The 13,733-nt window shown below is 55.0% G+C and overlaps 6 protein-coding genes across 6 annotated transcripts; 1 reads left to right on the forward strand and 5 right to left on the reverse strand.

Annotated features, from left to right (window-relative positions):
* Positions 1 to 81: 81 nt before the first annotated feature.
* On the reverse strand, positions 82 to 620 carry A1O7_00619 (uncharacterized protein; the record flags this gene model as incomplete). Its single annotated transcript, XM_007754660.1, has 2 exons — positions 82 to 135; positions 192 to 620. 2 exons carry the CDS (start codon positions 618 to 620, stop codon positions 82 to 84), a joined length of 483 nt encoding a protein of 160 aa, XP_007752850.1.
* A 2,885-nt stretch (positions 621 to 3,505) lies between these two features.
* Positions 3,506 to 4,848, reverse strand: A1O7_00620 (uncharacterized protein; the record flags this gene model as incomplete). Its single annotated transcript, XM_007754661.1, has 4 exons — positions 3,506 to 4,097; positions 4,165 to 4,305; positions 4,393 to 4,646; positions 4,744 to 4,848. 4 exons carry the CDS (start codon positions 4,846 to 4,848, stop codon positions 3,506 to 3,508), a joined length of 1,092 nt encoding a protein of 363 aa, XP_007752851.1.
* A 537-nt stretch (positions 4,849 to 5,385) lies between these two features.
* On the reverse strand, positions 5,386 to 6,480 carry A1O7_00621 (uncharacterized protein; the record flags this gene model as incomplete). The annotated part of the gene is made up of 1 exon (XM_007754662.1): positions 5,386 to 6,480. The coding sequence occupies one exon, from the start codon at positions 6,478 to 6,480 to the stop codon at positions 5,386 to 5,388; it is 1,095 nt and encodes a 364-aa protein (XP_007752852.1).
* Positions 6,481 to 7,098: 618 nt separating this feature from the next.
* On the reverse strand, positions 7,099 to 8,275 carry A1O7_00622 (uncharacterized protein; the record flags this gene model as incomplete). Its single annotated transcript, XM_007754663.1, has 2 exons — positions 7,099 to 8,187; positions 8,243 to 8,275. 2 exons carry the CDS (start codon positions 8,273 to 8,275, stop codon positions 7,099 to 7,101), a joined length of 1,122 nt encoding a protein of 373 aa, XP_007752853.1.
* A 457-nt stretch (positions 8,276 to 8,732) lies between these two features.
* On the forward strand, positions 8,733 to 10,367 carry A1O7_00623 (uncharacterized protein; the record flags this gene model as incomplete). The annotated part of the gene is made up of 2 exons (XM_007754664.1): positions 8,733 to 10,242; positions 10,300 to 10,367. The coding sequence occupies 2 exons, from the start codon at positions 8,733 to 8,735 to the stop codon at positions 10,365 to 10,367; spliced, it is 1,578 nt and encodes a 525-aa protein (XP_007752854.1).
* Positions 10,368 to 11,457: 1,090 nt separating this feature from the next.
* A1O7_00624 (uncharacterized protein) lies at positions 11,458 to 13,662 on the reverse strand (the record flags this gene model as incomplete). Its single annotated transcript, XM_007754665.1, has 1 exon — positions 11,458 to 13,662. The coding sequence occupies one exon, from the start codon at positions 13,660 to 13,662 to the stop codon at positions 11,458 to 11,460; it is 2,205 nt and encodes a 734-aa protein (XP_007752855.1).
* Positions 13,663 to 13,733: the final 71 nt, after the last annotated feature.

Raw genomic sequence — 13,733 nt, forward strand, 5'->3', positions numbered from 1 at the left:
GTGCTGGTCGACTTGGTCGAGGTCGTCGAAACACTTGAAGTGCTGGTCGACTTGGTCGAGGTCGTCGAAACGCTTGAAGTGCTAGTCGACTTGGTCGTAGTTGTTGAAACACTGGAAGTCGTCTTGGTCGAGCTGCTGGTCGGCGTAGAAGCCGAGCTTGTCGACTTTTTGGTGGTCGTCGAAACACTCACAGTCGTGCTCTTGGTCTTAGAACTCGTGCTCGAAGAGGTACCGCTTGTAGGACGCCGAGACCGCTTGGTGGTCGTCCATGTTCCGCTCGAGGTCGGCACGGAGCCGGGCTTGGACGTGGGCCATGTGTGATGATGGTCTCCTGGCGTGGGGGAAGTGGTGCCAGAGCCGGTCGGGCCCTTCGGGGTCTTGGTATCTTTGCCTGTAGGAGAGGTGACCCAGCCGGAGCCGGATGCACTGTGATCACCTTCCCATTCGGTCCATTCGTGTGAGTCGGGGCTGGGCGTCAACGGTGTATCTGTGATGCACGGGCACACATAGTGGGTGTTGGTCTTGGTCACGGTCACCACTTCATCTTCATTCTTCCAGGCTTGCGTAGACAGAAACAAGGCGGCGGTGAACACAACGGTTAAAGAACGGACGAAGAACATCTTGGCGAGATGCCTCCAAAGGAAAGAATGGCTAACGAGTTGGACGTTGTTGGTGGATGGCAGAAGGAGAGTCCGACATCTGGCATGCGGCGGCGCAAACCATATACAAGTACTCTGTTCGGGGGATGGTCGTTGAGGACGGCATTTCCACCATCTCCATGGTCGATTAGCGCCTTCGCCATCTTCATCCCGCAGCGGAGAGCATCTGCAGCATCGGGCTTCAATTGTCAATCTCCTCTCAAGCCCATGCGAGTTGATGCTTCCCGTTTCGAATGTGATGCTCACACATTAGTTCTAGGTTGGCCACGGCGTGCCGGAACGGGACAAGGGAGGCAGAGACATAGCCCATCGACGACAGGGAGGATTCTGGCGCTACAGCTTGCTGCTCAGGGGCCCGAGCTCCTGGCTGGCTGAGAGTGGAGAATGCGGAAGGACAGCGTACAAGGGTGTAAAATTAAAGTCAGCCACAATGCATATGCGCAGATCTTCCGTAGTAAGATCGTGAGGCTGCTCACAGAGTCCGGAGGCAAATCTTGCCATGGCGTCGTTGAGCAGACCTGAAGGCGGCAGCCGTCAAACACATGGCAGATTGAAGTTGCGTAGCAGACCGTTGTGTCACTTGTGCGGTGGGCCGAGAATGAAGCTTGACCGCTAGTGACCGTTGCAGCCGCGGCCGTGGTTCAGGGGAATGCCAAATAAAAGCTTGGCACCAGCGGCCGGAAATTATGAGCACGGATAGAGTATGGCGGGGCCCTTATCTGGGATCCTGTCGCTGCCACCCCCTCGTTGCGTGAGGACACGGTATGATCGCTGTTCCCGACGCGTCTAAAAAGAGGTGGAATATCGCTAAACCTCAATCTGCTGCACGGAGCACGAATGTACTACGAAGAACTACTCCGTACTATGACGCACTTAGACGCGACGCCGTCTGGTTCGTTCTTCGACTCGCTTGCACATTCCGGTTTTCTCGCATATCTCACACAATAGCCTCGCAGCGGTGCAAACCTTGACTTTCGGCTGCACTCGACCCAGGATCAATCGAAATACGTGCCAAGCGCTCCAATCTAGACAGTATATTGCTTGATTCCGTCTTGGGCCTGAGCATCTGCAGAGCACCATGATGTTTGTGTGAGCAGCGTTTCGTCGGCTTGTACTCGTACTCGTACTGCGATGGTTACAAGTGCTGATCTTGCGCTGCCTGCCGCTCCTATAGCAGCGCTCCGTAGTGTCCTGTATCGTTTGAATTGCCTTCAGTTGTATCAAGCCGTGGCGTGTCATCACTGGCGCTTAGGTAAGGAGTATGTGAACAAGGTGGAAAGAGGTACGTGCTTGGAGAGAGCTGTACTAAGACCTGGATGAGGCGCTCAGGTCCTTGCAAAGGGCGTTGTAACGGGCGACCAGGGGGACGAAAGTACCACCATACCAAGAGGAAGACGCGCGGGAGCTCGTACGGGATCGACGCGCCCATGTTGCTTGGCTCTGGCACGGTTTACACAGTGTTCAATGTAGTCACTCACTGACGCAGCGGCACGGAGTGCACAGTGTAGCATACACAGTACCTCATTTATTCCATTCCATGCCACTCCACTACACCGGTACCCTACACTACCGTTTGTGATGGAGAACAGCCTGACGCTCACACTGACTTTAAGTCAATCCTCGAAGATGTGGCCGGTACCCTTTTCGAGAAAATCCTGCAGTGGGACCAAAGCGCTGTTACCGTGTAGGAGGCTAGGAGACGGACTCTTTGTAGCCTTGCTCCTTTGGGCCTGTGTACCGTATGCTCAGCCGGTGGCGCGAGCCGCCCCTTTGACCAATATGCAGGGTGTCGGGTAATTATTGACACTTGTAGAATGGCAGACCGGGTTGTCTCGAATTACTTATCGTCCCGCCTCAAGCGAAATTCAATGGTTTCTCCTCCCGCATTTGTGGCCTCAATCCAAGCTGAAGACCCTTCACGGACATTTGACGTCGGGTCTTGCATCCGCCTGCGCCGACGTTGTCTGGATTGCTCCGATCACTCTAAATATGTAGATTGTCTTACGGCGAAGGAGGCCAGAGTCAAGCACAAATGCGACCAGGACCGCTGACTTACTCCACATTTGACCTGCAATCGCTCTGGCGAGAAAGAGCGGGAAACGAGCACTGATTACTCCGTACGAGCAAACACGCTGTCTCCTTGTGGCCCGTCCGTTAATTAAGGAAAACACGTGAGAGGGCACCGAGGGCACGTGGGACGCGCACAATGGCACCCAAATGATACCCACACGGGGGTGCACGGCTTGGCAGCCATTGATGACTCATCGAAGGGCTCAGGCACCACAGGGGCCTCGGAGCTCCACCCAGGCTCTAGGTATGTAGCTCTCCTGGTGCCACTGCGCTCATCCCTGGATCGCTCAGCCCACCAATCCTGGGGATCCCGTCAATTGTGGCTACATACCTAGGTAGGTAGCCACAGGGCGGACTTAACACATACTGCCTATTGCAAGAAGCAGGAAGGAGCCCGATTGCTGGAACCATGAAGACCGCGTCCCTCATACAGACGACCTGTTGCTCGCGCGGTCATCTTGAATGAGAGAAAGCTGTTACGAGGTTTTCAGACAAGTGGGAGCGAAACTATATGTCCGAAGTGAATGTCCTGAACAAGTCCGGAGATACGTCCAGCGGTAGAGGCGTAAGATTTGACGCTCGCTCGTTCACGTTGTTCCTGCTCACGAGTAGTCCAAGGTCTGTTTCCCTCCTCCACGCTACGTGCCTGCGCAGTACGTCAATGGACATTCGGACGCCCGTGACTTGTACAAGGACAGGCACATTCACAAGCACGTCCCTACCCATTGCGCTTTCCAACTCCAATCGCACCTGCGCGGTCTGCTACCACCTTCGCCCTAACCACTCACACTCTTCGCGACCTCCTCAAAATCCGCCAAAAAGGCCCAAAACATCTTCTCCCGCCACCCTTTCTTCTGCCACTCGTTCGCTTCGTTGGGGAAGAATTCTGCCACACCCCTCACCGAGGCGTCATGCGCATAAATGAACAGCACGTTACCGTCCGCGTCCGCCTTCTGGGCCTTTTCGATGGACCGGATCGCCTCGGAAATGTCAAGCCCCATCGCGGGATCGAAGAAAGGCTTCGTGGGTGATCGGTTTCTCGACGTCTGGAGCTCTTCGAATGCCGCCCCTGGACATGGCGGGTGCAGCGCTCGCGTGAGGGGGTGGGGCGAGATCTCCCGTGGGAGTGGCATATATTCAGAGGGTCGAATCTCGCCGCCGTGGTGGCACAGATCACCGCCCATGAGGATGAACGTGTCGGTGCCGGAATCAGACGTCGTGCGTGCGAGGCCGCAGACGTGACCTACTGCGTGGCCGGGCGTGTCGAGGATGTAGAAGGATCCGTCGCCGAAAAAGTCCAATGCACGGAAGTCGCCGACCTGCAGCGTCTCGGGCTCGGTGAAAGTGATTTCGTGGAGGGTTCGGTCTCTGTGTGCATGCACGTGTGGTTAGTAGGTAGGTGCCCTGAACATAGTTTGATCGAGGTGCAACGCACTTGAAATCGCTCTCTCGGACGGGCGAATCCTCCTTGGAGGGCCAGCCGGGCGCGAATGCCTCCTTGAAGCCCGGTCCCACCACGACCTGCGTCGATGCTGGGAACGTCGATGGATCGCCTAGATGGTCCCAATGCCAATGACTGACGCATCAGGCATCCCATCAGCTTTATGCGTCGAAGATTGGGTGGCAAGATCCAACCAGCTTTGCCAACTTGACGGACACGCACCTCCAGATGATGGATCCGATCGTTTTCAGATCCACGCCGTTCTCCTCGAGGATCTGACTCGTGTGCTTCTCGGCATGGATCTCCCACCCCCTGGTCTTCAACTGGTCGCTGACAGAGGGCGCGAATGTCTCCCAGTCCGGCGGGACACCCAGATCGAAAAGCGCTTTCTTACCAGTGGTGCTGGATTCGACCAGGAACGACCACGAGGGAAGGTCGGGCATGTACTGGAAGCCCGGCACGGGAGGTTCCATAAGCTGGAGAAATTGTCAGGTCATGAGGACGGGCAAGGCCGCTGAACGTTCGCGACAGCGTATGCTTTGAATGCTCTGCATGGAGGACTTGGCAACTTACAAAGTCGACTGGAAGCTTGCCAATATGCGAGGTTGTGTCGATTATCTTTACCGAGGCCGTCGCGCCTGGCGGGATAGGGAAGCGCTTTTTGCTCGAGGTCGACATATTTTCGGATGCGAGTAAGGTTGAGATCTGCGGTTCGTGCTAGTATGGCCTTGATCCCTGTGGTATGTAGTCTTTGATACGCCGGGAAAGGAGGAGGACAAAGGCTTTACACAAGTATCTATCCTTCACTCGGATCTCCTCAAACCAAAATTGGAGTCTGCGGGGCATGGGCGGCAGAGACGGCCAAGTCCGAGTTGCTGGAAGATTGGGGTTGCTGCCGCGAACTCTGCGAGGCTGCAGCACGTAGAATCAAGAGTCGGTCACTCATCTTGATGTCTTCGAACGTTGACCGCTCAATTAGAAGAGCTGTCGTTCCCATCGACACGGAAAATAACATGCCCCCAATATGGTGTACCCGTGAGCCGGGTGGTATCGTAGTCAGAATGTATCTGAGACCGCTGTACCGTAGCTTGAGGCTGACGTGACGCACTTCGATTCATGCAGGTGCCCGGAAAATGGGAAGGCTACTGCTCCTTTCTTTCACGCGATGAGAATCAGGGGATTCCCATATCAACAACGTCAAGCCTTGCGGTTTGCTCAGTTGTCGAATTCGGCCACGGCTTGCCGCAGAGCCTGCTTGGCGTCGTCTCTGGCTCCTTCGACGATATCCTGGGCCGTCTCAACGCTTCTCACCAAGCCCACCGCACTCCCGACATATGCTGTCATCCTGCCGTCATTGCCCCAGCCAAGCGAGCCATCCTTCTGTTGAGACTGAAATAGTTTCTTGTTTTCCTGGAAGTCCAGCCCCACCAAATCGTCTCTCACACTGGCGTTGATGATGGCCCGTCCATCATATCGATCGGGCCAGTCGTGGCGTTCTTGTAATCTGTCAAATAGGTCTGTTCGGATTGTGGATTGACCGCCATCTACGACCCGAAGGACATCGTTTTGGTAGTCGGATTTGACGTCCGCTTCTTTGCTGGCAAGAAAGCGTGTGCCCATGACTGCCCCTGCAGCAACCCCTGTGCCTAGCACGGCAGCCACGCCTCGGCCATCTGCGATACCGCCAGCTCCGAACAGCGGGATATCAGAACCGATCTTCCTCAATGCATCCCATACCTCCGGCAAGAGAGATATGATACCAGCACCTTTTCTCAGCCCGTGCCCGCCGGCGTCGATGCCCTGAATAACCAGAACATCTGGCGCATGTTTGCTTTCGGCAGCAGCCACAGCTTCGGCCACAGAGCCCACTTGCAGCCATATTTTCGTCGACGGCGATGCTTCACGAAGCCCTAATGTCCACTGGTCGACCTCGTATTGTCCATTTTTGGGGACGAAAAGCCAAGCTGCTACAGGCTTGTACTTTCGGACTGTGGTGGCAGCGACTTGGAGATCGCCATCGAAGAGTTGGAAGCCAACGCCAATTGGAAGAGTGTGGCTTGATGACAGTTGGGGAGACTTGGAGTCGTGATCAACTGGTGCTTGGTCGAGTAGTGTCCGTGCTCTTTCGAGCTTGGAACCGAGGTCTGCTGGCTTCACGCCAGGGCCAATGAAGCCTAGACCACCAGCGCGAGAAGTTGCAACCGCGAGATCTGGGCCGGCGAACACGCGCATGGGCGCTGAGACTATGATGGGCGTCTTCAGGAATTTGTAGGTTGACTTGAGTGATTGCATTGCTAGAGTGGTCGTCATGACGGTTGAATTCTCGTCTGAAATGGGCAGAGCTGTGCAGTCAGGGTGTAGTCAGTTATGGGTGATCCATGATACATGCTGAAGGCTGCGCGACAGTTTTAGATGTGGCTGGCGAGTACTAAGCGACGTCGCTTCAGGAAAGCGGTCACCGGCTCGACACATTCATTTCTGATCATCCCAGGTTGATTATTGTCATGGTTCCGAACCCGAGCAGCATCGGTTTATGGTCGAATAGGGTTCAATGCGATGACAAACCAAAGTGGGACTTACTCCAGCCTTGTCCCTCCAACCTCCGCGGAGCAGAACGGCGACAAGCAATGCGGTCAGCAGATGCGTAGTGGCAGGAAATATGCCCAGGTACTGAGAATGGCGATGCAAGATGGCGATCATGTGTGTCCAATTCGAAGTTCGGAAGACGATAGGAGGCCATATGGCGGTGATGTTGGCGCGACATTGTGGATATTTGCAACAAACGCCAGAGCCTCGTCCCTCGAAGGACGATTTGCAGACATGGTAGGTAGGGACGTATGGATGCTGAGGCCTCCGAGATTTCGTTCACTGATTTCGCGACTCCATCCAGCTCATTTATGGGGCGTGCCTGGTCCTCAGTGAAGGTAATCAACTGTTCAGTTCATGAGACCTTCCGACCAGCTCTATGAAGGGTCTCAAGCCCATCAAGCCCAGCCACACAGCTTCCTCTGTTCTGATGGTGCGACTACCCTGGCCAGGTAACAGGTTCACCCACACGTCAAATAGCTCCTTGACTTTCTCTCCAAGCAGGCCCATTTGACGACAACTGGCGTCGTTCTTTGCTGCCGTTTCTAAGCCCGCGACACCGCCGAAGACGACGAGAATATGCTGAAGACCGCGAGGATCTGCCAGGGACTTTTCTGCCAACACATCTGTCAAGGGCCGACCTCTTTCCGAGGTGCCAAATGAGATGTCATAGCCACCGTCGAAAGGACACTCGGTGAATACATCGGTCAGGTTGTTGCATTGACGTACATTAAATCCCCAGTAATAGCCCCTATCTTGTCTCGGAGTATCTGGAGAGGCGGCTCCGGCCTCTTTAGAACCTTCATCCTTGAGATGTACAGTCACTCGTGTGTTGGGCGGAACATCTGCATCTGGAAGTTTCAGGTAGCCAGGTAGACCCACGTCAACCAGCGTCCCGCTGCCGTCGGCGAGAGAGGCAGTAGTAATCCCTTCACGGTACTCGCACCATTCGTTGGCGCGTAGGTGATGCGGCATATCTAGACTGGGTAGAGTGCCTGCCGTCCGGAGATTTTGATGCATGGGAAAGAGCGTCTTGCGGAGATGTGGCGGTGTCTCAAGGTATGACAGAAGGTGAGCAAGGAAGTGGTCGGGGTGCGAATATGCGGTGTAGTCATTCTCGCCGATTGCTGGTCGTCGTTGTCGAGTTTCCATGTCTTCGTCGTCGAATACGACAACTTCGTCAACGCAGAATACTGCCAGAGCCCGTGCAATCTGACCAGCTAAAAAGGTCTTCTGCTCGTGGGATTTTGCGTTCGCGATGATGCTGCCGGGAAGCGCGATGGAGAGTGTCCATGAGCGGCCACCACTGGGCTGAAATACCGCTGAGGGTCTGGACGTGTCGAGGTTTTGTCCAGTGGCGCCATTCTGCTGCGGGTGTTCCGTCCTCGATTTTTTCCCTGACTTTCCCTCCTTGCTGTCTCCTTTCCGCTTCTGGAATTTCAGTTAGAAAGCAAGAACGAGGGAAGATCAGGGTTCTAAGCCTTACCTTGTCCTTACTTGTCCCGGGGATCATATGCATGGTGAGCACCTCGAGACAGGATCGCCTGCTGTGCAGCACTGGGTCTGGTGGTGAGACCCTATAGGCCAATAACTTGGTACGGAAGAGTCAACATGTCCGCGTCCCTTTGTCGAAGAACTCAGCCTCATCCTCCAGCAAAACTTAGTGCCAAGAATAGCCCTGGTCAGCTAAACTCCGATTGGCGGATGGCGAGATGCCCGAAAATCAAGGGACAGAATTCCCATTCCAAAAGTGGACGGGATGAGACCAAGATGCATGGGAAAGGAGCATGACATGTTCCACCTTCCATCTTTCTCAGCTCCCGCGCGACTCAATACTACAATTTTTGTGACACTTGCGTACACGTACCCAAGATCTTGGTTGCGGCTGCCATCTTGCCTTGATTTCTCGCCTGTCTCACCTGCGCTGATTCTCGGATCCACCTCTCCTTCATTTTGACTCTCGACATCACACAGCCATGAAAGTCGGACGGCGGCGCGCTCACTTACTCCTGTTCTTCTTCGCTTCTATTGCGACCACCAACGCCTTAGGTGGTGATCTGTCCTCGACAGATCTTCTCAATCCACCCGCGTTAGGGGGCGCTGTTGGCGCGTCTGGAGGGGGAAGTACCCTCAAGGGGCCCCCGGTTGGTACAGAACATGCACCGGTGGATGGTAAAGATGGCATGCCCCACGACGGACCTTTTGTCGAGACAGGCGCAGAGCGAACGAGGAAAAAGCAGGGCGCTGAGGCAGGGGACGACGAAGTTGTTGTAAAAGAGTCGTACAAAGATCGCGGAAACCTACCTCAGACGAACGATGCCGTCATGGACGATCGCGTCAACTCGAAACCCGTCGAGGGGACTAGGGGTGTGGAAGGAGGTATCTCCGAGAAGTCCAAGGAGGGCAAGGTGACGGAGAAGAGGCCCGAGTCTCCCAAGGATGCGAGGCCAGTGCCACATAGCGAAGCGAGAGATCCAAATGGGTCAGCAGTACCCGCCTCGACGGATGAAGAAACCAAGAAAACTCTAGCAGTGAGGCCAGCGCAACATGGACAATTTGAGGAACAGAACCAAGTGCTGATATACCGTCGCCAGGTCCCCGAAGATCTCCCCTCCAAGCCGCACGATATTCCTCACCCTGAGAATCCATCCTCACCGAAAGACACCATCCTCTCGTCGGAGAGCCCGCAAACACCCAAGAAACCCCTCGAACACGAACCCGCCGTCATTTCGCCCATGCATTCCTTGGTCCTTTCCTTCACGATGATCATCTTCTCCGAGATTGGCGACAAGACGTTCCTGGTCGCGGCGCTCATGGCCATGCGCCACCCTAGAGTGGTGGTGTTCACGGCCGCCTTTTCCGCCCTCATAACCATGACTGTTCTATCCGCCGTCCTCGGGCACGCTGTACCCACTTTGATCCCTGAAACCCTCACCAAGTTCGCAGCCGCGGGTCTCTTTCTGGTCTTTGGTGTCAAGATGGTCATTGAAGCCCGAGGAATGTCTCCCGACGATGGGGTAGGCGAAGAAATGAAAGAAGTAGAGATGGAACTCGAGGAGAAGGAACACGAGCATGCCCGACAAATGTCGAGACATCGAAGACGGTCGAGTGCGATATCCCCCTACGCGCTGGAGGCCGGGCGTGGCGTTCCGGGGCGGAAGAACACCGACTCACGACTTCCTTCACCACCCGAGTCGCCCTCCTCGTCGCGCGAGGCGAGCCCAACTCGGACGTCGAGCTTAAAGAATGCTATGGCGGGGATCAACAACTTGTTCTCATTACTGCTCAGCCCCGCCTGGGTGCAGACTTTCGTCATGACCTTCTTGGGTGAATGGGGCGATCGCTCCCAGATTGCGACTATTGCCATGGCAGCGGGGCAGGACTACTGGTGGGTTACGGCCGGCGCCCTGGTAGGGCACGGAATCTGTACTGGTGCTGCTGTGCTAGGCGGACGAGCTATTGCTGGCAAGGTCAGCTTGAGGACTGGTAAGGCATCCTTCCCCCCCGCGTGTACTGTACAGGATCGCAACTAATGATTCACAGTTACCATGGGCGGCGCTATTGCATTCTTGGTCTTCGGCGTCATTTACTTGCTCGAGGCCGTGTATTGATTAATGTTACACTTCTTATCTTCTCAGATATTTCTAGTCTCCTGTCCCAAGCATTCAGCAGTTGGCAGAATGTCGAATGCAACGTTGGCTGTTTTCATCGTGGCACTCGGTTCGTTCTATGGATAAAAAAGCCACTGTCAACTAATAAACCAATGAGCCAATGCAAGAGGTCATGCCCAAGTGAGGACTCGCACGCCTAACCAGGCTGCCGAACGTTGGAAAGTCAGATTTGCAGTAAAGCTCCCACCAGAGTGACCATCTAAATTACGCAGTTTCGTGATAACCTACAGTCCCAGCTCAGTCGTAGGACGAGACTTGTGCGCTGGCCCAGGTCAAGCGGATCAGCATTACAGGATGCAAGGATAGAAGCTAGAAAGAGTAATGTCCTGTACGCAGTACATAGGTTCGACTGCCTGCTCGCTGACTCGTAGCAAGTGATCGGGCCGGGTCCGAACGAATTTCCAGGAGACATCCAACGTGCCACGCCGTGGTCCGATATCAACGTAAACAACGACATCAGCATGGGACTCGACAGCAACGGACAGACCGAACCTCGGGGCCATCCAGATGTGTATGTCTGAACCTCAAGCCCTACTCACAGCACTATGCTCATGGATCGAACCTTTTTGAATGCCTGTATCCAACCATGATTGCATGCCCATGAAACTCCGAAATTCGTAACCGTACCAGTTACTGAGCCGTTCCCATAACTCCCAAGTTGTAGTCCAAAACCACCGCGGTGATGAAGTCGACCGACCAACCGATCGACCGATGTATCCGGACTTTGATCCCAGTTCCCTTTCCTTCATACCATTTGAAACTCCAGATCTGCATCCACCGCGCAGGTAGATGAGATCTCAAAAGCCCATAGCCAAGTAAGACACGTTCCGAAAGTAATAGCTGCCACAGACTATGCTGCATTGCACTGCGTTGCACAGCGACTTCAAGTGACGCAGAAGTGTGTCCAGAGGATCGTGTCCCAACTCTGCTTGCGCTGAAGTGCGTCACACGTCAAGCAAAACGCGGCAAATGTTCGACGACACATTGTTGGATGAATACGCGTGGACCTCTGTCTCGGTTTGCATCCCACTCAACCTCTCTGCTTAGGCTGACTTAGGAAGTTGAGTCGGCTGAGACTCATGAGTCGACCGCCTTTGCGCTCCTTTGCACTTTGCTTGGCAAGTTCTCGCGCGGAACTTTGTCGGGGCTTCTTGACTGGACTAGTCGTGTCTGCAGCTACGTCGGATATCTTCTCATGCGAGGGTGCCGTCCGCAAACGCTTGCCGCCGCGCTTCCCGCCCTCGTCTTGTTCCTCGTCGTCATCATGCATGCTGTCACGCCATCCGCCCGGCACACTTGGCATGAACGAGGTGCGCCGGTTTTCCTTGCCGCTTTCTCCGTCTGTGTCCTCCTGGTCTTCTGATGCTCGTCGACGCTTCTTCCCAGGCAGGCCGTGGGGCATAGTCTTGACGTCTGTATCCTCGAAGGGTTGTACAACTGAGGTGACACCTGAGGTGCGGACGCGACGGATAGTCGAAGGCGAAGGGTTGGAGAAGTTGATGTAGCTGGGTGATCTCATGACTTTGTTGGCGTGAGCAGGAGAATGGTTCTTGTGGACAGTGGTGTCAATGGACGTCAATGTCGAGGCAGCGCTCGTGCGAGATGGGTGATGTAGCGTCGTGAAGATGGACTTGAACTCTTTCGACTCCCGACGAGTATGTTCCTTTGCCTTGTTGATGAACGACTTGTCGACCTTCACGGGGCCACCCGGGCTCGATGATGTTGCGGAGAGCACCGGATACTCGATCTCACTTGAAGCATCTTCGGCATCTTCCCATCCATCCTCGTCGTCGATGGTGTATGCGGCTGCGTCGTATGGAATAGCCGGTGCCAGTGCGTGTCCTGGTGTGAGTTGTTGTGGTAGTTTTGCTGGGCTAGGACTTCCAGCAGCGAGCTTAACAGCGTACCTAGATTTGACACTTGGAGTGAAGTCGACTCTCTTGGTTGATCCAGTGGCTGATGTGGCGGTAGCGGTGGAGGGACGCTTGGGAGTTGCTGAGGCTTTCTTCGTCAACGTCGGATTGTCACTCTTCCGAGGTGAGCGAAGGATCGACTTCAGACCCGAGAGCTTCGGCAGCCTCGACGCGAAACTTGAGCTACTAGTTGGAGCGGGAAGAGAAGGGATGGACTTGGACGGCTCTTCGAGCGCCAGCTGCGGGGAGGAGCAAATTTCGTTCGGTAAAGGTGGAAGAGGCCGTTCAAGTGACAGTTGAAACTGAGGGATCTTGGTTGATGTCTGATTGCTGGCAGCTCCATGGGATGTAGACGGTCTCGCGCTGGGCGCCGCCAGTGTCGCTCGCAGTGACTTCATCGAAGTGGTCCGCGTGAGCCCAGGTGTCTTCTTCGGAGAGGCAACTGGAATTTGACTGTTTGCAGCTCTGGCCAAAGATGCTTTGGTAGGGGACAACAAGTGGCTTGAAACTGAAGTCGGGTGGTTTACCGGACGGGCTGTATGTGCACGCTCTGACGCTCGGCTGGCGGAGACATCGTGAAGCTCAGAGTGGCGGGCGCGCTTGACCTGGGCGGGCTCCTCTGCGCGATCAGGCTGTTGCGGAACAGATTTGAAGGGGCTGACTGAGGTCGGACGACCAAGGAATGGTGGAGGCTTGCGACCTGGAGTACCCTTTCCGGCAGTTCGGGGTCGATCAACTTCGTCGAGACCAGCCTTTGAACCACTTCTCTTAAGCGACTGAGTGGTAGGTTGTGCAAATCCCGGTCGCTTCGATCGGAAGGCCGATGGATGGTTGGCTATCGAGTCCATCTTCTTGAACTGCGCCATGTGTATATCGCTGAACCGGCCTGCCTTGCCCTTGGGCTTCGCAATCTTTCTTCCAGCTGCGTTGATGCCATCAAAGATAGCCTCTGCTTCACAGTCTTTGTATTTCTGAGCTTCTTTCTCCGCCTGCATCTGGGCCTTGATTCGCGCCGTCTCCTCCCGGACGGAATCCATCATCTTCTGCGCCTCGTTGCTCAGGGCCGACTCGGAACCAAAGTTGAAGTCGAAAGTTGTGGAGCTTAGTTTCGTATTGCTAGTGCGGGTTCTCGAAGGGGTATTTTGAGCGCTTGCGACGGTATGGGGAGGATGTGGAGGTGGATCAACAAATCCCAGCTTGAGGCCAGAATCGGGTTCTTTGGCTGTGGTTTGATGGAGCAGTTGGGGATGCATCTCGCCCCGATCAGGTCGGGGTTCGGTCTTCGGCGTCTTGAGGCCAGATAGTCTGGACAGCTGGGACATTTTTGCAATAGAAGAGGGCGTTGAGAGGACATTATCAATGGATGGCGGCTCCTCAACCGGTGTCTCGTCTC

The sequence above is a fragment of the Cladophialophora yegresii genome, assembly GCF_000585515.1.
Source record: "Cladophialophora yegresii CBS 114405 chromosome Unknown aczIN-supercont1.1, whole genome shotgun sequence".
Lineage (NCBI taxonomy): Eukaryota > Fungi > Ascomycota > Eurotiomycetes > Chaetothyriales > Herpotrichiellaceae > Cladophialophora > Cladophialophora yegresii.